A 22,531-nucleotide genomic window follows, 5' to 3' on the forward strand; every position below is an offset into this window, starting at 1 on the left:
TATATATTATATATTATATATATATATATATTAGTCAGAAATAGCTAAACGAGCGAGGTCAAACAGAGGTCAAGGGGACATAGACCTTATCTGCTATACTTATAGTGGTTGGAAGTTGGGGTGGGGGGGGGGGGGGGTCGATCAGCTTTAATTATATAGTTTGGGAAAAGCAGCTATTACTGCATGAATAATATAAGAATATAGATTGTGATATTTTTTTCATGCAGGATCACAGGAATCGTCTGGTAACTCATCAAAGCGTACTACACAGTCCCGTGTAACACACTCCCCAGCCCATCGGCCTGTGAGGACCACACCCTCTCCCTCCCGTTCTCGCACGACCCCTTCCCCGACGTATAGACCGGCAAGTGCTAGCAGCAAGTCAAATGGCTCTTCCAAGCACTGGGACAATGACACTAGCGTAGGCAGCCCAGCTGGGTCTGTGTCACCTGCCAGGTATGATAATTATTTTTTGAAGGAGGCGTGTCAACAGTGGCACCATCAGGCATGTCACAAACAAGACTATATAGTTGCCTTGACTACTGTAAACGAGTGCTGTGATTGGTAGAAATTGGATTAAATTGTCGCAAAGGTTAATTGGTGCATGCCAAACTGCAACCTGCAGTTTTTAGAGTACAATCCATGAAACACATCATTATCATGCTCTGGATAGCATAGCAGTTGTTTCCAGTCTAGTACAGTTCATGGCACAGATGTGCTAACAAATAGTAACATATTTTTGATGATGGCTATATACAGGCTCCATCATAGTTGGAATGCTATGGCCACTTCAGTGCTATTCACACGTTGCTGTATTATTTGATACCAGCTTACCAGGTTTCCCTGCATAGTGAATACTACCTGCCCTAGCTAAGGATTGCTTGATATATTGTATATAGGTGATATACTTATAGTTAGATGCTATTAATTTCTTTTACAAATGCTTCACTCTTCATTGGCTATACAGACAAATGCTGGTGACATTGCCAATCTGTTGTATAGTATAGTAACATCCATGCATCCGACACAAGTGAAAACCGTGCAAATTCTCAATATAAGCGTGCTTGACCTGGATGGATGGATGGATGGATGGAGGCATGGATGCATGGATGCATGGATGCATGGATGGATGGATGTCTATGTGCTATGCTATACTATTGTTACTATGTGCTATGCTATACTATTGTTACTATGTGCTACTATGTGTTACGATAAATACGCTAGCTGTAGTGATGACATCCACTACAGTGTTGTAGCGTCCGTCCGCTGGGAGCATCGAAAAAGCGCGCCCTATAGTTTGGAGGAATATACTAAATATAAACATATTCATAATACATACGCCTAATATAATGTACACGATGATACCTGAGCTCACCACAATGGAAATATATTATGTATTAGCTATAGAAATTTTAATCGACATAAAATCGCATGACTAAATTACACTAGAATGTCATATGCCACGCGCGTAGGTCTTTTCGCAGAAGTTACTGCGTAAATGCCGCGATTGAGATGAACGCCTGACCGGGGTAAAATTTACACATGCAGATGACAGAAAGTTTTATCGCAGGTCATCAAACTAAATTCTATAATATCGAACATCTAGCCGTAATAACGCTCGCCCATTCGAAGCGTATACGTGGACAGAACACTTTCAATTCAATACGCCAGGTACTCTGCGTGCATTCTCGTCGATACTCGCTCAGTTCCCTGAAATACCTATGCGACAAGCTTATATTTATCCGCATACTACCTCGGCCTTCAGACCCCTCCTCGAATATCTAACCGTAATAGCGCGTCCACATTCGAAGCGTATACGTGAATAGAACACTTTCAATTGAATACGCCAGCTACTCTCCGTTGAATACGCCAGCTCCCCCTTACCCTCCCTCTTACTGTTCCCATACTTCCCGTCTTACTGTCCCGGTCTCTCCCTCTTACTTCCCCAATCTCTCCATGCTATTGTTCCGAGTCTATTCCTTCTACAGCTTCCAGACTCCCCTCTCTCTCGCTCTCCCTTTCTCTCTCTCTCTCTCTCTCTCCCTCTCCTACTTACCCAGACTCCCCTTCCTACTCCTCCCGGATACTCTCTCCTATTGCCCCCAGATACACCTTCCCACTACTCCCAGACACTCCCATCCCTCACTGTCACAAATGTCCCCTCCTACTGCCCCAGACTGTCGCGCCTGCATCCCATTGACCCCACCTTCTCCTGATGCCACAGGCTCATTTATCCGCATACTACCTCAGACTCTCTCCTCATACCCCCCAGGCTCCTCCTGCTACCGCTCGTAGTCTCTCCGACCCCGCCTAATTCCCCAGACTCCTTCTCATACTGCACCCCCATACCCCCCCCCTCATACTCCCCCTCATACTCTCCCCCGTACTCCCGCATACTCCCCCAGACTCCCCCTCCTACTCCCCCAGACACCCCTCATACTCCCCCCATACTCCCCCTCATACTCCCCCCAGACTCCCCCTCATACTACCCCCAGGCTCCCCCTCATACTACCCCTAGGCTCCCCCTCATACTCCCCCCATACTCCCCCTCATACTCCCCCAGACTCCCCCCCGTACTCAACACAGGCTCCCCCTAATTACTACCTCCAGACTCCCCTCATACTCCCCCCATGACTCCCCCTTCATACTCCCTCAGGCTCCCCTCATGCCTCCCCCCTCGTATACTTCCCCATTACACCCCCTGCATACTCCCCAGACTTCCCCTCTTACTCCCCCCAGCGCTCCCCTCTATGCTCCCCCATATACTCCCCATACACCCCCTCACACTCCCCCCAGACTCCCCCTCATACTCCTCCATACACCCCAGACTCCCCCTCATACTGCCCACAGACTCCCGCCTACTGTCCTAAGACTTCCCCTCCTACTGCCCGAACTCCCCCTCCTACTGTTCCTTGTCTCTTCTCCTACAAGTTACATCTTCCAGACTCTCCCTCCTACTTGCCCCAGAATCCCTTTCCTATACTTACCCCAGACTTTCATCCTTCTGCCCCCAGAAGTCCAGTGAGAGTGCTGTTTGCGTTTTGTATTTTCATAGCTAGCTGATAGAACAGCTTCAACTCCGCTTCATGCTTCAACTTCGTTCGATAAATTGTATATAAACGTATACATGGCTTACATGGCTGTGCTTTTATGACTTTTAATTATATACAACGACTCGTTAAAATATCTCGATTGGATAATTGCATACTTATTCCATGAAGGCAATCTCGTGTAAATACTAATTAAAATGTGATTCCGCGTAGTCCGTTACTGTCCGTATTAGGATGATGGTGATAAATAAAATTCCAGTGACGTTGGAGATTCCGAGTTAGTAAACATCCAACTTATACCAACATCCGTCTACGAACGATACTCTATTATTTATTTTAGAGGCCATCAGCAAGTCTGGCTTTTTTTTAGCCAGTTATGAGTTATGTTGTATATAAAAAGCCGGTCGCGTGTCCAGGCGCGCGCAGCGCCACGGACTTACATACGAACGCGACCAAATTTGGACGTAACAAGCTCGAAATTCGGGGACGCCTTGTACATTCACCTGAAATGACGATTGCGCATTCTGAGAAAATCGATGGCAACGCGATCACTGATTCACATGCTGATCGATGGTCAATCAACCAGCTGCGGTCAGCTTGCACACTCGTTGGCGGTTAGCCGCAGAGCAGCAGTGCACTGTGATAATACCACGCGCGTCGTGCGTATTGATCGACATAGCACAGCCGACCGTCACACCGGCCGTGATTGGCTAAGCTTCCCTTTCCCTTTGCTATTATCGTCGGAATAAAATTGCGGGTATTGAACGAAGAAACCTCTGGGGAAACGTCACGCAAGCTAGCTGCACCAGTGAGCTGCACTCACCGCGTGCTGCTACTGTTCGGCCGAGCGCTGCTGCTGCCGCCGTGTGTCTGTAGTAGTGAAGGCGGTCGGACGTTTGGTGGTGCTGGTGCAGCAGCTGCTGCTTCTGCTACTGGCACTGGCAGGGCGTGTATGCACATCGTTTTACACAAGACCGCGAGCGTATGTGTCTGCTGTGTGGGTTCTGCAGCAGGTGATCGGTGTGATGAGGTTTCACAGCTAGACAGGAGTCGAAAGAGACAGTTACTAAGCTAGTCACCTACGTTATAGACATGAACGGACAGCCGTCGCCGTGGGGTGAGACCCTCAGCCATTTCTCTCGCTGTTTCTCGGGCGTGAAATATAGTTATTACTATTACTATTAGTGTGAACGAAGGTGTGTGTGTGTGTGCGTGATCACGTATCTGCATCATGTATTTACACTCCCGAAACGCTGTGATTAAAATTGCGTTGTGTGGATGGAAATGTGTACGTAAAGGGTGTGGTGTTTACAGTTTTTTAATCGTGTTGTCGGCATTCTTTGATGTCACAAATCATGCGTTGGTTGTTGGTGTTCGACCAACGTAATTGCTGACGGCAAATAGTGTGGCTGCTTGTTAGAAAAATGTTTTGTCTTTCTATACAGAGGAGATGATCAGTCAAGAGAACGAGATACTGCGGGCGAGAGTAGCCGACCTGGAGAAGAAGGTCGAAACTCAGAGTGATGAGATTGCTTGCCTCCGTAGCACGCTGGCAGGAATTATACGCCGGCTAAACACTCTCGAAATGCCGGGCACATCTCATAGCAGAGGTACGTATAGCTAAATAATTACTCTTTCCTCACAACTATATACCCATCACGATCCCCTAGCTCCTGCTGTCTATATACCTGCCATTAGCAACTCGATCGCCTATGCACATGCATGATGCACACTCGTGTATGTACACAGATGTCGCTCGATCATTTTTATCATACATGCACGGCACCCTTATACCAAGAGTAGATAATAACACAGTTGTTATTATCTACTCTTGCTTATACTTATGCTCGTAGGGTCTATGCCCCCCTGACCTCTGTTTGACCTCGCTCGTTTAGCTATTTCTGACTAACCCTAACCCTAACCCTAANATGGATGGAGGGGTGGAGGAATGAATGGAGGGATGGATAGATAGATGGGTAGATGATGGGATGGATGGATGGATACCAAGCGGTATCCGTACATACCTTGGCTACAGAAGCCTGAAGTGGAATGTACACGTGTGATTTATGATTGCAATTGAGGGCTTTGCATGTGCACCGTGTTGATGGCGTTGTTTGTGAGCAAAGCTGTTGATAGAACTATATATATATAGGCTCAATTATTCTTCATTTATTTGCTCAACTTGCACACTTGAGTGTGAAAACAGTATACCACAAGGACAGCAACAACCAGCAGAACAGCTGCGTGCACGTACGCTACAGGATGTTATACAGCAACATAGATAGTGATAGTAAAGGGCCGGACACACTAGGCGATTAAATCGGGCGACTAAATCGCCGGTGAAATCGCCTAGTATGTCCAGTCAGTCGCCGCCGATTTAGTCGCCCGATTTAATCGCATAGATCAAAACGTTTTGATATTATCGGGCGATATTATAATATATAATATAATACAGCCCACAGATGTGCACGAGCTTATTATAGCTAGCTATATACGGTGCATTGCAGGAAAATCATGAAGAAAGTAACTTTATAATTTCGTGATTATGTCACGTAGCAAGCATTTACAGACTGTAGTGCCTCGAGTCAGTTCATTACAGTAGTCAATAATATTGAGTTTGTTTATTTTACACTGCACGCAAGCTCAAAATCTTTTAACCCAGATTTTTTTGGCATGTTTAATTAAGTTGAGGCAATTAATTAGCATGGTAACTAGAAAATAATGTCAGTTCGTTTGTTCGTTCGTTCAGTTTGTTTACACGTGCCATGAAAAGTGTGAAAATAATCTTCCAGAAGTAAGATAAATATTTCCGTGGTTCTGCTGATTATGTTGGTTTAATATAACAGTTACCGGTAGCTATAAAGTTACTAACAGTTGCTGTTGTGAATATTTATTCCAAATCTAGGGGTTATATAAGTACATCTGTTGGTCCTGTAGCTATAGATGCTTATAGAAGTTTTACATGCGACTTATATTCTTCTATAAAAATGCCTGATATTTTGCATGTTTAACTGTGCTTGTTGGCTTCTGCAATTTTATTTGTCTGCATGTTATAATTGAATTTCCCATTACAGAAAAGAGCCAATATCACTGCATGCACTATCGCCACGTGCTCTCTCCCCTACTGGTCGCTCTCCAACTGGGTATAGCTAGTATTTATAAATTTGTTTTTCTGGTACGGTATATATACATATATATACGTAACATGTGCTATTGCAAATTAATTACTATGCTGGAAGTTAGTTTATGTAGGGGCTATATATATACTATATACTTTATATTTTTGCTTACAGTGTTAATTAACACTGCATATATGTCATACATATACATATACATATACACATGCATGGATGCACTCATGCACGTACGCACGCATGCACACACGCACGCATGCACGCACATAGGCGCACATACCTACATTGGTATTTCATTCGTATAGATAGATGTACAGCATGTGCTTTTGGCAGCTGCATGCGTTCATAGTTTCTTTTTCTTAGTGCTTTAAATGGCAGCTAGCTGCTGTATTGGAAAGTATGCTTGAGTGCATTAATTGTTATTATATATATACATGATTTTAATATAGCCAGTTTATGAATTTCACAAACAAATTCACTGCTGTGGATTATTGAATTGCAATTAAGCTAGCTGAGCACAACTGTCATGATTCTCCTTGTGTTGCTTATAGCAATTAAGTATCCAATTAATAAGAGAATTCTAGTGCTCTTTCCTATATATTCTATAGGTGTGGGTGCCAGTTTCATGACTTTGTAAAGAATCGTAAATACACCACCTCAATACGTGTCTACACATTCAAAGCTTTATTGCTGCTAATGTGTGTTATGCATTGTGGTCCTGCTATCAATTCACAGCTGATTCACAGGGTAGGCTACAGGGAAGAGAGTCATTAATTCTTATGTTGGATGGATACTTGATTGCATGCATGCATGCTCATGTCTGAGAAGCTCGTCATTTGCTTGTAGGCATGGTCACAGCCTGGGAAGCAGTCCCACTCTATCCGAGAGAGCTATGTCTCCACACAGAGGGTATACATATATAGCTGAGCATATCATATTTAGTAATGGCTAATTGTTTTACATTTTATCAGGTGCAATATTTAGGTGTCTTACTAGGGCTGCATGAGAGGGTCTATGTCCCCCAGGGTACTGCCGCAGAACGTACCCTGGTAACTATCTGATATGGTTATAGGGTTAGGGTTAGAGTTAGGGAGTAGGCAACTCCCTAGACTCGTTAGTGGAGTAGGCGAGGTACGGTCCGGCATATTAGATAGTACCAGGGTACGTTCCGGCAGTACGTACCCTGGGGGACATAGACCCTCTCAGCCTTACTAGGTGAATTATTAAGTACGTGTGTGGGATATCTTCAATAGCAATTCTAAATTAATGAAGTACATATTCCACAAATGGTACATGATCATTTCCATTCCTATAGCTATCAACTAATTACTTTATTTCTAAGTGACACGTTCAATTTTCATGCCAATCTTGATTATCGCACGTGTTTGTACTGTTTCGTTGTTATTGTTGTTATTTACTGTTTTCACAGATTTGCTGTGAGATTTTATAATTATATTAATAAAAATGTTTTATTATTATTATTATGTCAAATATATTCATTGTTTATTGAATATATGTCTAATGAATAATTCCAGGAGTGCTGGATCCTTGTTCCGTCCATTCTACACCTCACATTTCAAGGGGTGAGTTCACTTTGTTGCTTCTTGCGTGACCATTACTCAAAAATCACATATGCAATCATATATGTCATGAAGGATGGGGTTACTTGGGGGTGGGGGAACTGAGTGGAAACAAGGTCACTTTACTTTGCTATATAAAATGAATAGAAAGTGTAGCATAATATATGTTTGTATCTGTGAGTGTATGCATAAAACTGCCAAAAATATCAACATGATTGTATGTTGTTGTTGCAGGCCTGCAAGAGAACCAGTATACCATCCAGGTAGGCTAGCTATGGGACTGGTCAACTTTCTTTGCTGCTGTTGTTTAATGTTATGAGTGTTTTGAATTAGATAGTAAAATTTTCAGTGTCGTTTACGAATTTTATGGTGATCCAACGACAATTAAGATAATAGCTACCTGCTATATTAATTACTACTAATTACAAATTTTGTAATCATTAATAGTAACAGCATTGTTTTCCAACCTGTCACTGTTTACTTCAGATGATGGTTACCTGAGAATGTACTTGCGAGGGCGCGCCATCAACTTCTTCAGTCCATCAGATCTTACGGAGTATGAAGTGAGATCTCCACTCCCAGCTCCTGATGACAAACTCAGGCTGGAATGGGTGTATCCTTTCAGCAGCCAATTAGGCAGCCATAGGGTTAGGGTGAGGGCAACTGCTATATGTACTCCAGTCATGCAGCTGTTAGTGATTTAAGGCAAGCTGAACGTTCAGATCGAGAAATGCCTAATCTTTTTTGTCAACCCTGCTTTTCGTGTTAACACTGGTATTACAGAAAATCACATTACTGGAACAGAACTAACACAGATATTTATAAGCCCTGTGCACATGCCTATATGTTTAAAATATCTTTAGCTGTACTTCTTTGCTCAAACTCGTTTATTTTTGCATTCTAACAATACAATAATGAATACATACTTCACTGTTAGACTCATTCGTCATTGATGAGGTGGAGGCAGGAGATGGATTCAGGCAGGGCGAGTGAAGCGATTTGGAACAAGATTAATGTGAGACATATCAATTTAAAAACTTAAGATTTAGAATTACAGAATCTATTTTAAATACAGATTTGTAAATTGTTGAATCTCTTTAACGAATGACCCATGACAGTTATGGCTACAGAGGCAAGGATTCTAGAAACAATCTGTTGCTTCTTCCTACTGGAGAAATCGTATATTACATAGCATCAGTAGTTGTGCTCTACAGTGCAGCTGACCACTCTCAGAGACACTACCTCGCTCACACCGCTGAAGTAAAGTGGTATGTATATTGCAATCGATCTAGTGCAAATATTCAGGAATTGCTTAAAATTGCCATAAAGTTATGATTACGCTCAATAATAATGAGAATAAGCAAATAATTATGATGGTACAGGCAATCTACATATCAACTAATAATTTCTGGCTCTATATGTACAATGTTTGAGCAGCTGTGATATGTAAACGTGATGTTGATTGTATTTTATAACTTTATTTGTAGTATGACACTTCATCCGAATAAGACTGTGATAGCTACAGGCCAAGCTGCTGGGGTGGACAGGAGAGAGAGGGTATACCTATATAATAAACCACCTTTTAATGATTTGTAATGCACGTAGATTATATATGTTCATGGCTTGGCAAAAAGTGTGGAGCTTAATGGATGTTTACATAAATTCTAGATGAGAAATTGAATTAATTAAATATATATATACGTCATAGATTTAAAAAGCATGTAATGATATATTGCTTGTGTTTATTTATTATATCTTTCATTCGCATGTGCACATTTGAGTCGCATTTCACAGCTATACGTACTGTGGATGGAAAAAATAGCCTGCTTCTTAAAGAATTCAGCACTTAGTAATTTCTAGACATTTCCCTTAAGTGCATGAGGTTTAGACACATACAGCATGACTGTGTGCTTTCATGCATGTGCAGAGACTGAGTGGGAATGGGTGCACTGCTGACATGGAAGACATCACACAGTTACTGGTGAGCTGATGTGCTGCATGTGACATATGTGATGCGCAGGGGATATTATTGGTGAAGGATATTTAGTGGGAAACTCGAGATGCATCATGTCTCGCACAGTGTATGATTTATTATAGTTCTTTATAGCTACTCTTCTTATAATTCAGGGTTCTTCCCAGGCCTTTAATGCATGTTTCGTTTTTTGAGGCATCCTATAAATCCTCTGAAATCGATATATGCCCTAATTTCCAGCTGTGTTTAATTTTGACAATCCTATAAGACAGTCGTACTGCGTTTTCTTATGTGACATGCATAACTGACTCCAATTGCTACAATCCCCTCCAGGGCCCTTCCTCGTATGTCCATAAATAACATGACTTCTGAAGTTCCCTGGGATAATTCCCTGTAATGGTTATATATTTCTACTGAATATTTCATTGTACAATTTTCTGTATTGCATTTTCCTGCTAAAATGTTCTTACTAGTTGGCAAAGGTACGTGGGTTTCAGCATATGGTTACTGATAACAATCAGTCATGAAACATGAAATGATTATGTAAATTTATGTGATATACATTGTCATTACCATCAAAATTTATTAATGAAATTTTCACGCATTCAGTAATAGTAATGCAGTAGGAATGCAGATATAAACATGTTATTAATGGTACATAATAATTGAAATTTTTAAATAGCAATTATGTACACTCCTCCAGTATACCTATGAGCTGATCCACAGGAAAGTTTACTGTACAGGCATTAGCTTTTCATGCCTGAATTGATTTTGTTGTTTGCTTTCAGGCTCATGTGAGAGTGTGGGATACCGTAACACTGCATACCCTGCATGTGATAGGAATAGGTCTGTTTGAAAGAGGCATTGCATGCCTTGCCTTCTCCAAAGAGGTTAGAAATGGTCATATCTTGATTCTATGTTGTAGTGATATTCTTATATGTATGTGTGTGTGTGTGCGTGCGTGCGTGCGTGCGTGTGCCCTTCCCCCAATTTGCATTGGCTATGCTTCCTAGCTTAATTAAGCATTCCTTGTTATGTCAAAGACAAAAATTATTTTATATTAGGATAATATGTAAGATATATATTGAACCTCATCTAGTAAGCAATCAATCACAATCATCATATCAGGTTTGAAGATTTTTGAGGGGCAGCAGTGATATGTAGCTGTTAGTACTCGTAATTTTGAGCTGAATGGTCTGTTTTCCAAAACTGGTTGCTGTTAGTGTGCCATTGCACATATTACATATTATTATCCTGATTGGCTACAGTCATTACCTGCTGTGAAAATGGGTTCAGAACTCTGGGGTAAGGCTATAACGACTCACTACCTCACATTGTATGGGAGAATCAAGTCTGTATGACAATATAGAGAAGATAGTCAGATGCAGTAAAAGGGAAAAAATTGAATTTCTACTCTTTGAACCCATGCAATTAACCATGAAATGTGCATTGTTACATTTCAGGGACACGGGGGACAGCACCTTTGCATAGTGGATGAGGCACCAGAACACAACCTCTCTATTTGGGAATGGAGCCGAGGTGACAAGGGAACCAAAATCACAGAGAGTAAGGTAAGTCTACATATTGATTTATCTTGGCAGTATGAAACAGTCGTCATTTCATTGTCTTGCAAACCTGTTGTCGCTGTAACATAATTCCATGCAGTTCTACAAATATGTCGGCATGGTCAATGCAACGTAGTCTCACACAGTTGTACGATAGTGTCATCACTGTAGCTTAGTCCCATATAATTATACAAGCTTGTCATCACTTCAATGTAGTCTCATACAGGGGGGCTGGCCTAGAGCTGAAGGGGTCGTTGTCGTATCAGGTACTACAGATATGTACCTGAGGTACGTATATATGTATACACAAGTGTACCAGACCTGTATCTTGTACCCAGATATGTACCCTGTGTTTACATAAACATTTACATCATCTTCTCCCCTCCTCCTCCCCCTCCTCCCCTCCTCCTCCTCCCCCTACTCCATCACCTTCTCCCCTCCTCCCCCTACTCCATCACATTCTCTCCTCCTCCTCCTCTCCTCTCCCTACTCCTCCTCAATGACGTGCTTTATTCGATTCCATCACCTCTCAGCTCACTTCCTCCCTCCTGCCCCTACCTCCTCCATGACGGTCTTCAATTACGATTCCATCACCTTTCCGTGCCTCTCCCCCTCCCCTACTACCATCAGCCATTCTCCTCCTCCTCCTCTCTCCTCACTGCCCTAATCTCGCATACCTGTTCTTCATTGATCTCCATCACCTCGCTCCTCCTGCTCACCTCTTCACTCGCGCCTCCCTCCTCATCCCCCTGACTCATCACCTTCTCTCCCTCTTCCTCCTCCTCCTTCTCCTCTCCCTATCCATCACACTTCTCGCGTCCTCTCTCCCTACCATCACTCTCCTCTCCTCCTCCTCCTCTGTCCGCACCCCTACTGCCTCCTCCATGACATTTTCATATGATACTACATCTCCTTCTCTGCTGCCTCCTCCTCCCTCTCCTTCTCGCCTCTCGTCCTATTCTCACCTTTTCCGCATCCTCCTCCTCTCACTTGCCCCTAACTTACTGCCCTCGCATGACCGTCTTCAATTCGATTCTCATCACATTTCTCGCGCTCCTCCTCGCCTCCTCCCCCTACCGCATCACCTTCTCCCTCCTGCCTCCTCCTGCCTCCTCCTGCCCCTGCCCTACTCCTCCTCCATGACCGTCTCATTCGATTCCCATGCATCCTTCTCGCTCCCCTCCTTCCCTCCTCTCCCTCCTTTCCTCATCTCCCTACTTCATCACCGATTCCCCTCCTCCTCCTCTCCTTCCTCCCCCATATCCATACACTTCCTCCCCTCCTCCTCTCCTCGCTAACTCCATCACCTTTCCGCTTCTATCTTCTCTTCCTGCCCCCTACTCCTCATGGACGCTTTTCGATTTCCATCACCATTCTCCTCTGCTTCTCTCGCCCCATCCTCTACCCTGCCTCCTCCGTCCTCCTCCCTACTCGCTCACTCTTCTCCTCCTCCTGCCCCCTAATACTCCCTCCATGACGTGCTTTATTCTAATCTCCATCACCTTCTCCGCTCCTCCTCCTCCTCCTCCTCCTCGCTCTCTGCTCCTGCCTCTCCTTCCCTACTTCCATGTCACTTCTCCCCTCCTACCTCACTCTCCTCCCCCTACTGATATCTTTCTCCCCTCCTCTTCCCCCTCCTCTCTGCCACCCCCCCTACTTTCCATACCCTTCCCGCCTGCCCCCTCCCTAATTCCATCACCTTCTCCCCTTCTCTCCTCCTCCTCCTCGCCGATGCCCCTACTCCCTTCCTCCATAGACGTCCTCATTCGAATCATCCACACCTTGCTCGCTGCTCCTCCTACCCTCTGCCCTCTTCCTCCTGCCTACTCCATCACCTTACTCCCCTCCTCCTCTACTCCCCTCCCTCTCACCCTACTCCTCACTCCTTCCCTCCTCCTCCTCCATGACTTTCATTCGAATCATCGTAATACCTTATGGCCGCTCCTCTCGCTACTCTTCCCTCCTACACTGCCGCCCTAGCCCTCCTCTGCCTTCTTCATGTGATCTCCATCACCGTTCTCAGTCGCTCCTCTCCTCTCCTACTTCATTCCTTCTCGCGCCTCTTTCTCCTCCTCCTACTCCTCCTGCGCCTCTACTCCTCCTCCCATGATCGTCTTCATTGATCTCATCTTTCAGGGGCAGTACGTTTACGTAAACACAGGTAACATCATCTGGGTAAAGAATAGCAGGTCTGGTACACTTGTGTAATAACAGTATACGTAACTCGGGTATATCTGATGAACCTGAATACGACAACGACCCTTCAGCAGTACTAGATTGAAGAGTGCTCTAAGAATTCCTGATTGCCAGTCTACAATGCATTCTGATGTTCGTTGATCAATGCTATCAACAGCAAGGATAATGTTTGGCCTGTAGAGTGGTCCTGGAGCAGGTGTGGCTGTGGGAATTCCATCACGGTGGACATAGGGACCGGATAGTGAGCTGTGGCGTGGACCAATTGCCAGCTTCTATGGCATTTAGATGCGAGGTGAGCACATGACATCGGAAAACTGGGAAGTCTGTTGACGTAGATTAAAGTTTGGGAGTCCTGAGTCAGGTTTGTACATAAGCATTTTACACAATCATTCAATGTATTACGTTTTCATTGAAAGTGTAGTGATCACAATACATATTGATATACACCTAGAGATGGGCGTGCATGTGCATTGTACCTTATACTAACTTAAGTTTGGGGTTTATCTTAATATTGGGCATGTAGTAATTTTTGTTGTTTTCTTATGGCAGACTAAACAGGAAAAGGCAAAGTTCATTGGCGTGTCTGGCGATTAACAAGAGACAGGATTTGTTGGCCGGTGATTCTGCTGGCAATGTTGTGGAGTGTGGCACGGTAAGCATCAAGGTTACATATTCTATTACAAACATATCTACTGTCTTATATTATAAATACTGTAGCATTTTTGGACTGAATGGTTGTAGATAAAAAATGTAAATTTTAGGCAATTCATGTCGGTTATTAAATCAAATATATTATATATAATATTATAAAGGCAAGCAAATTCTGATGCTCATTTATTATTAATAGAACACTTCAAATTGATTGTTAATGCATGTTTGCCAGGTAGCAAGCAAGATGCTAGGGTAAAGGTGACTGGTTGGCCCATTGATGGCGCTTGTTGGCTGCCTTGTACAACTGCCTGAATGGAACCGCATTGTGTCTGGTGGTGGAAGAGCAAAGGCATTCAGTCTGAGTCCGCCATTATTTACAGCAAACTCATCTCAAATGATCGTACGTGTAATACACTTGTAGCAAGAAGTGGACATAACATTACCTGTTACTTAGCGTGTTAATTGTTTACTGATAACACAGCTGTTAATGACGCAAGACCTGTAAATTAGCAGTAGCCAGTTGCTTCTAAAAGCATAACGGCAAAACAAAATATCAGTAAGTCATAATTATCTTCAGTTGCCTGCGATGTTAGGCGGTGTGAAGACAGTAACCCAGGGTAGAGGAAACCGGCTCCTGGTTGGGACAACATTAAATTACATCCTGCAAGGAACAGGGCCTTGACTCATACTTTCATGTTCATACAGTATCATTATATAGCAATGATATCAAAGATGGTTCAGTTATATTAGCGTGGAGCATACAATTAATTTTTGTGAGCGATACACGCTATAATATCATGTACTATTCTTGTACTTTTTCTAATTCGTGTACTGTTCCCTTGCTCAACATGTTATAACTATAGTACCTATGTACATATGCTTATTTGGTTATATCTGTTATGACAACTAAATGCTGCACCAGGTCGGTGTTGTGATTTTTGATTGGTAGAATAATTAATCATAATTATTACATTTATCAATACTTGTTGGTAATTGTAATCATGAATTGTTGCAAAGGGCCATGCAGATGAGGTGTGGTGCCTGACCACTCATCCAAGCCATCATCAGTTTATCTCGGTTGCTGATGACCACAACGTCTTTCTGTGGGATTCTCTAACACACACAACAATATGGAGCAAAGAGCTCGAGGTACTTGAATTATTTAAGCCATCAGATATTACTGTTATTAGGTGATTAGACAATTGTGACGTAGCTACTATGTGATAGATTGGTGTTTAGATAATGGAACATGCATAATAGAATGCCGAATGCATACATTTCATGTTATTATATTAGTTAATCAATGGTGNCTTCTCCCCTCCTGCCTCCTCCTCCTACTCCATTCACCTTCTCCCTTCCTCCTCCTTCTCTTCCTGCCCCCATCCTCATGACCATCTTTATTCGATCTCCATCACCTTCTCCGCTCTTCTTCCTCCTCCTCCCCTCCTTGCCTCCTCCTCGTCCTCCTCTCCCCTACTCCATCACCTCCTCCTCCTCCTCCTCCTGCCCCCTACTCCTCCTCCTCCATGACCGTCTTTATTCTATCTTATCACCTTCTCCGCCCCTCCTCTCCTCCTCCTCCCCTCCTTCTCCTCCTCATCCTCCCCTCTCCATCACCTTCTCCGCCTCTCCTCCCCCCTCCTCCTCCTCCCTACTCCATCACCTTCTCCCCTCTCTCTCTCCCCTCCTCCTCCTCTCCCCCCTACTCCATCACCTTCTCCCCCTCCTCCTCCTCCCCCTACTCCATCACCTTCTCCCCTTCCTTCTCCTCCTTCTGCCCCCCTACTCCTCCTCCATGACCGTCTTCATTCGATCTCCATCACCTTCTCCGCTTCTCCTCCCCCCCCCTCCTTTCCTCCTCCTACTCCATCACCTTCTCCCCTCCTCCTCCTACTCCCCTCCTCCTCCCCCTACTCCATCACCTCCTTCCCTCCTCCTCCTCCATGACCTTCATTCGATCTCCATCACCTTCTCCGCTCCTCCTCCTCCTCTTCCTCCTGCCCCCTACTCCTCCTCCATGACTTTCTTCATTCGATCTCCATCACCTTCTCCGCTCCTCCTCCTCCTCCCTTCCTCCTCCTCCCCCTACTTCATCACCTTCTCCCCTCCTTCTCCTCCTCCTCCTCCTCCTGCCCCCTACTCCTCCTCCATGACGTCTTCATTGATCTCCATCTCAGGGGCAGGTAACGTTTTACGTAAACACAGGTACATATCTGGGTACAAGATACAGGTCTGGTACACTTGTGTATACATATACGTACCTCGGGTACATATCTGTAGTACCTGATACGACAACGACCCCTTCAGCAGTACTAGACTTGAGAGTCTCTAAAGAATTTCCTGTGTGCAGTCCTACAATGCTATTCTTGATGTTCTTTGATCATGCTAATCACACAAGAGATAATGTTTTGGCCTGTAGAGTGGTCTGGAGCAGGTGGTGGCTGTGGAATTCCATCCGGTGGACATAGGGACCATAGTGAGCTGTGGGCGTGGACACATCAGCATCTGGCATTTAGATGGAGGTGGAGCACTGACTCGGAAACTGGGAGTCTTTGACGTAAGTTCAAAGTTCTGGGAGTCTGAGTCAGTTTGTACATGCAGTTACTCAATCATTCAATGTATTTACGTTTTCATTGAAAGTGCAGATCACATACATATCATTACACCTAAGATGGGCCTGCATGTGCATTGACCTTATACTACTTAAGTTTGGGTTTCTATATTTGGCATGTAGTAATTTTGTTGTTTCTTACTGCAGACTAAACAGGAAAAGGCAAAGTTCATGCTGTGTCTGGCATTAACAGAGACAGGTGATTGTTGGTCCGGTGATTCTGCTGGCAATGTGTGGGTGTGGCCACGGGGTAAGCATCAAGATACATATTCTTTATTACAACATATCTACTGTTTATATTATACAATAGCTGTACATTTTTGCTGATGGTTTGTAGAAAGAAAATGTAATTTACAATTCATGTCGTTATTAAATCAAATATATTATATTAATTATTATAAAGGCAAGCAAGATTCTGATTGGCTCATTTATACTTTATAGACACTTTCAAATTGATGTTAATCATGTTGCCAGGTAGCAACAAAGATGGCTAGGGTAATGACTGGTTGCCATGATGTGCTGTCTGCTGCCTGTACAACTGCCTGATGGAACCATTGTGTCTGGTGGGGGCAAAGACAAAGCCATTCATTCCTGGAGTCCGCATTATTACAGCAAACTCATCTCAAATGATGTACGTGTAATCACTTGTCAGCAAGAAGTGGATACATTACCTGTTACTTAGCTGTTAATTGTTTACTGATAACACAGCTGTTAATGACGGCAAGACCTGTAATTAGCAGTAGCCATTGCTTCTAAAACATAGGCAAAACAAAATTCAGTAAGTCATAATTATCTTTCAGTTGCCTGCGATGTTAGGCGGTGTGAAGACAGTAACACAGGGTAGAGGAAACCGGCTCCTGGTTGGGACAACATTAAATTACATCCTGCAAGGAACCCTTGACTCATACTTCAATGTGGTCATACAGGTATATAGCAATGATATCAAAGATGGTTCAGTTATATTAGCGTGGAGCATACAATTTTTGTGTGTGATACACGCTATAATATCATGTACTATTCTTGTACTTTTTCTAATTCGTGTACTGTTCCCTTGCTCAACATGTTATAACTAGTACCTATGTACATATGCTTATTTGGTTATATCTGTTATGACAACTAAATGCTGCCACCAGGTCGGTGTGTTGATTTGTGATTGTAGAATAATTAATTCATAATTATTACCTTTATCAATACTTGTTGGTAATTGTAATCATGAATTGTTGCAGAAGGGCCATGCAGATGAGGTGTGGTGCCTGACCACTCATCCAAGCCATCATCAGTTTATCTCGGTTGCTGATGACCACAACGTCTTTCTGTGGGATTACTCTAACACACAAAATATGGAAGCAAAGAGCTCGAGGTACTTGAATTATTTAAGCCATCAGATATTACTGTTATTAGGTGATTAGACAATTGTGACGTAGCTACTATGTGATAGATTGGTGTTTAGATAATGGAACATGCATAAGAATGCCGAATGCATACATTTCACGTTATTATATTAGTAAATCAATGGTGACGCTAGAAATTCCTATGTCAACTTGGTAGGTGCATTGGTTTTAACAGCTAGATTGGATGTGAATGTCACATGTGTGTAATATTTGTTGCCTTCTTGTAAAGACAGGCATGATATGTTATATATGAATGTAACAACTTAGTGCAATTGTCTCTAGGATGGTGCTCACGCTGCCTGCTTTCATCCAAGTGGTGGGATGGTTGCCATAACAACAGCTTCAATGTGCTGGCTTGTCATAGACATTCTGTCCAGAGATATATTGGTTTCGCAGCAGGATGGGACTGAGCCATTGACCTGTATAGCTTACTCCCCAGGTAAGGAGTTACTATAGTCGATAGTTATTAGCAGGTGCTTTAAAGGTCCAGTAGTAAATGGTTCAATAATGCATGAATTGTTATCCAGAGAGATATGATACAAGATTTCGTGGCACAGCTTTGCTGTTGATCCTGAGCGCTGTGCGCGGATGAGACGCGCAGTTCCGCGGGATATGTGCACGCGACCGCGGGGATGTTCAAGTATGAAGCGCTGTCCGCAGTGGAGACGTGCGCCAAATTCGAGGCCCGGTGCACGTCTCCACAGTGGTCAGAGGATGGTCTGTAGTTTTAGAAAATAACAATGAAGACTTTGTTCTAAATAAGAACTATTGGCGGCTAAATAAGAGCAATATACAGACCTTTGAATTTCTTGACTAGTCAGTCAAAGGGCTTGTTGGGGTCCATTATGCAGGGCTTCCAATTGAAATGGCCCATGAAATTGTCAAGTGGAATTGTGTTTTTTGGAACCCCAAAGAAAATGTCTCCCTCTTACATGCGCCCCCTCCCTGATCAATCACGCATTCGGGCGTAAACAATAACAGAGATGAAATTGTGTTGAGTTTGTGGCTCTTGACGCACGTGCATTGACGTACAAGAGTGTTGAAAGCACAGGCACTTGGAACGTCTCAATAAAAATAAATATTCACACAATTTTTAACAATGATCGACCGCCTGTGTGCAAAATAGGTGAACGTATGTGAAACATATACAGTTAGTACTGTGACATATCCGTGACTAACTGACACCACTAAATTGGTAAAATGTTCCATGTACCTATATGTAAACAAACACGCGTGTTGCGAGGTGCCTGCCTCTGATATCCATTTCAAGGCCCGCTAGGCCAAGCATAAAGCGCGTGGGCAAGACGTCACACACACAGCTACGTTCATTGGCTAAAACAATTGAGTAGCGCGGTTAGGGATTTTCGGAATTATTTAATTTGAAGAAAAACTTCAATGTTCAATGAATGACGCACTCGTTCACTTCCGACAGCGCGTGAAAATGCCGAAAATTTTCCACTTCGATGCGAAATGCATCGTCCGGGCATTTCATTATTTACGAAAAGTAATTACAGGCTGGCGAAAGACAGTAGGTACAGTAACTGGTTACGTCGGTGACGCCCCATTCATGTCCATCAATGAAGAAGGCGGGGCTTATTCTGATTACGGAGATGCGAAAATGCAACAGAAGGACGTAGCGCAGTGCGCTAAACAGCGTGTTATTTTCGTATTTGTGGCAAACTATCGTAGGAAACCGTTCTAGCTAACATAGCAGAATGCCCTAGTTCCTGAGATCGGCGATTTGGTGGTCCAATGGGTCCCCACCTATAAAAATATAAAAGACTGCTGCGGCGTAGGCTGTGATTGGAAGACACAGTGTCAATGACAATCCTCGGCGCGCCTCGGCATCATGGCCGCATCACGTCAAGCTGTTCACCCTACCTAGTATGTATGTATGTAGGAATGTCCACACCCCTGTTATTTATTGAAGAATCAATATTACTCTTATTGCATTGCTGTTGTTAAGGTGCATGGTAGTGAGATGTGCTGTTACGGTAATGTTAGCAAACATTTGTATTCAGATGGTCGATTCATAGCTGTTGGATCAAGAGATCATTCAATATATGTTCACCAAGTAAGCGATGATGGACTGAAGTACAACAAGATTGGCCGATGTCTGGTACGTGTGTTCGAAATTCTGAAATTCTAGATACAAATTATTATCTCAAATGCTTTTTACCTAGCCTGTCATTTACATTAATATTTCAAAATCCATATCATGAAAAATAATTAAATATGGTTGCCATTTTTTTCATTAATTAGTCTATGTGTGGGGAATGGCTCAGTCACGAATCAATAACTCAGAATCAGCATGGGCCATTGAACAACGTTTCGTTATTCTTTATGAACATATATGATTCTTTGACAAGCAATGTCATCATAACTCAGAGCCTCACTATATTTATATTGGTTGCATAATACACTTGCATTTTAATGCAGGGTCACACGGCAGGTATAGAGCACATGGACTGGTCAGCTGACAGCCAGTTTCTTCTCAGCACATCTGCTGACTTTGAAATGAACTACTGTAAGTAGGAGTTATTATGTGGCCAGCACAACATAGACAGGATAAGGAGAGATGTAAGAATTAAAGCAAGTCAAATAATCTGTAGGTGCGTAACACAAGTTAATAAGAGATGCGATGAGAAAGATGGAGGCAAGAAGAAAAAAATCGAGTTTAATGATGAAAAAGGGCAAACTGTGATAAAAACCAGGTCATGTTTCATTTCATTTGAGATTATCTCAACAAAATAAAGATCCTCAGGTTATGTAAATACATTATTATTATTATTTATAGGAACACAATTAGCTAGCTCTCTTCCTTTAATCATCAACTTATGTGTGTAGATCAGTATATGTTCAGTAAACAGGCTCATTATCTAAAATTAATTATCAGTTCTACATGTGTGGTATTATTTATTCCTTAGAGTTCATGGGATCATCACATTGATTAGTATTCGAAGATGTTTAATAGCAGGAATGCATGTTTACGCATGAGCTCCAGCTAATGCCTACATACTTTGCAGGGAGTGCAGCAGTTTGCAAGCAGGTGAACAACCCAGGCTCGATGAGGGATGTAACATGGGCCACACAGAACTGCACTCTGGGCTTCAATGTGGCTGGTATGTTGTTGGTTTAGATATACTAAAATGTTTTTTTTATCTGGCTTCCTATAGTTGCTTTATATAACTGTCTTTTGTTGGTATCTTGTATATGTTCCATATTCTCCTTAATTATCAACCACACTTCATGTCTTTACCTATTTATTTTTCATGGCTACTGTATATATTCCTCCTAACCCCTAGTCACTTGCAATACTTATCTTCGTATTTATTTGCATTTAGTTTAGCACACATGTCACATGCATGCATGCATGCGTACTTGTACGTGCAATGGGCACACTCACATTCATAATCCAGCAACCAAAGTGAAATCTAGAAGATCTGATCTGTCAAAACAGACTCAGTTTTTCACCAAGTCCTCAGACCAGTTACTAATTATAGCTCCAGGCAACATGCTGTGGCATTACTACGCCTGTATACAGTGCACCTAGCATTTTTAGCTCATCTGACATTGTCAAGAAAAAGAACTCCCCAACCCTAAAACCGGCTATTGGGCCCGCGGTGCTTGCCCATGCGTTTTACCGAGTGCATGCATAGGTTCGTATGTATGAGAATGCACATGCATTTGTCTCCAAGCACGCGGTATTTCTGCTGATCTACGCATGCAGGAGTGTATCGATCTATAACAGCATATTCTGCACAATAGGAATATGGCCAGAAGGATCAGAGGGTACAGACATCAACTGCTGTAGCAAGGCCTACAACAGACCTTTATTGGCAGCAGGAGATGACTGGGGTAAAGTGAAGCTCTACTCTTATCCGACTGACAAACCGAAGGTATGGCATTTATCTATAGTATTCAGACATGCATACATGCATACTAACACACTACACTATTAATATACTAGTACATTCCAAAATGCAGTTCAACGGTTAACAGCATAGTATGCAATGGGAAAATTTATAGCGAGGGTGATACATACCTCTTAAGGCCTACTATAGTGCAATTTAACAATTAACAACAAAGGGAAAGTGCAGTAAATAAATTCATTGCGAACAGCATTCAGCATTTGCCAACAGCCACTAATATTGTTGCTGTGTTCGTTTCTACACAGTCTGGATGTCAGACATACTCAGGTCACAGTGGTGGCATCATGGGAGTTCAGTTCCTGTACAACGATGCTCGCCTGCTCACCACTGGTGGACGTGACATGGCCATCATGCAGTGGGAAGTTTGCTTGAGTCATTTCTAGGTGGCGCTACTAGCTGTGATGTGACAATAATTAATTGTGCACTATGAAGTATGTGTGCTAGCCCCG

General features: G+C 43.0%; 3 protein-coding genes across 4 annotated transcripts in view; all 3 read left to right on the plus strand.

Annotated features, from left to right (window-relative positions):
* The first annotated feature begins 231 nt into the window (after nucleotides 1–231).
* On the plus strand, nucleotides 232–18,079 carry LOC106807709 (echinoderm microtubule-associated protein-like 1). Its single transcript, XM_014810141.1, has 16 exons — nucleotides 232–456; nucleotides 6,125–6,193; nucleotides 7,031–7,093; nucleotides 7,720–7,767; nucleotides 7,999–8,027; nucleotides 8,251–8,377; nucleotides 8,883–9,032; nucleotides 9,252–9,321; nucleotides 9,692–9,745; nucleotides 10,525–10,626; nucleotides 11,200–11,307; nucleotides 16,568–16,705; nucleotides 16,907–17,009; nucleotides 17,234–17,390; nucleotides 17,560–17,685; nucleotides 17,989–18,079. The coding sequence occupies exons 3-14, from the start codon at nucleotides 7,077–7,079 to the stop codon at nucleotides 17,251–17,253; spliced, it is 966 nt and encodes a 321-aa protein (XP_014665627.1). The 5' UTR covers nucleotides 232–456; nucleotides 6,125–6,193; nucleotides 7,031–7,076; the 3' UTR covers nucleotides 17,254–17,390; nucleotides 17,560–17,685; nucleotides 17,989–18,079.
* The window catches only part of LOC106807712 (rRNA-processing protein FCF1 homolog), a 52,732-nt gene continuing 39,156 nt past the window's right edge, over nucleotides 8,956–22,531 (plus strand). For both annotated transcript variants that reach the window (XM_014810143.1, XM_014810144.1), the window contains exons 1-3: nucleotides 8,956–8,967; nucleotides 11,448–11,452; nucleotides 11,981–11,991. The gene's annotated coding sequence lies outside the window, so the exon portion shown is untranslated. The remainder of the gene's footprint in view (nucleotides 8,968–11,447; nucleotides 11,453–11,980; nucleotides 11,992–22,531) is intronic.
* Nucleotides 17,271–22,465, plus strand: LOC106807693 (echinoderm microtubule-associated protein-like 3). Its single transcript, XM_014810123.1, has 8 exons — nucleotides 17,271–17,390; nucleotides 17,560–17,685; nucleotides 17,986–18,119; nucleotides 18,433–18,466; nucleotides 20,590–20,677; nucleotides 21,177–21,272; nucleotides 21,919–22,049; nucleotides 22,328–22,465. The coding sequence occupies exons 1-8, from the start codon at nucleotides 17,271–17,273 to the stop codon at nucleotides 22,463–22,465; spliced, it is 867 nt and encodes a 288-aa protein (XP_014665609.1).

This window comes from Priapulus caudatus, unplaced genomic scaffold, assembly GCF_000485595.1.
Source record: "Priapulus caudatus unplaced genomic scaffold, Priapulus_caudatus-5.0.1 Scaffold229, whole genome shotgun sequence".
In the NCBI taxonomy this organism is placed as follows: domain Eukaryota; kingdom Metazoa; phylum Priapulida; class Priapulimorpha; order Priapulimorphida; family Priapulidae; genus Priapulus; species Priapulus caudatus.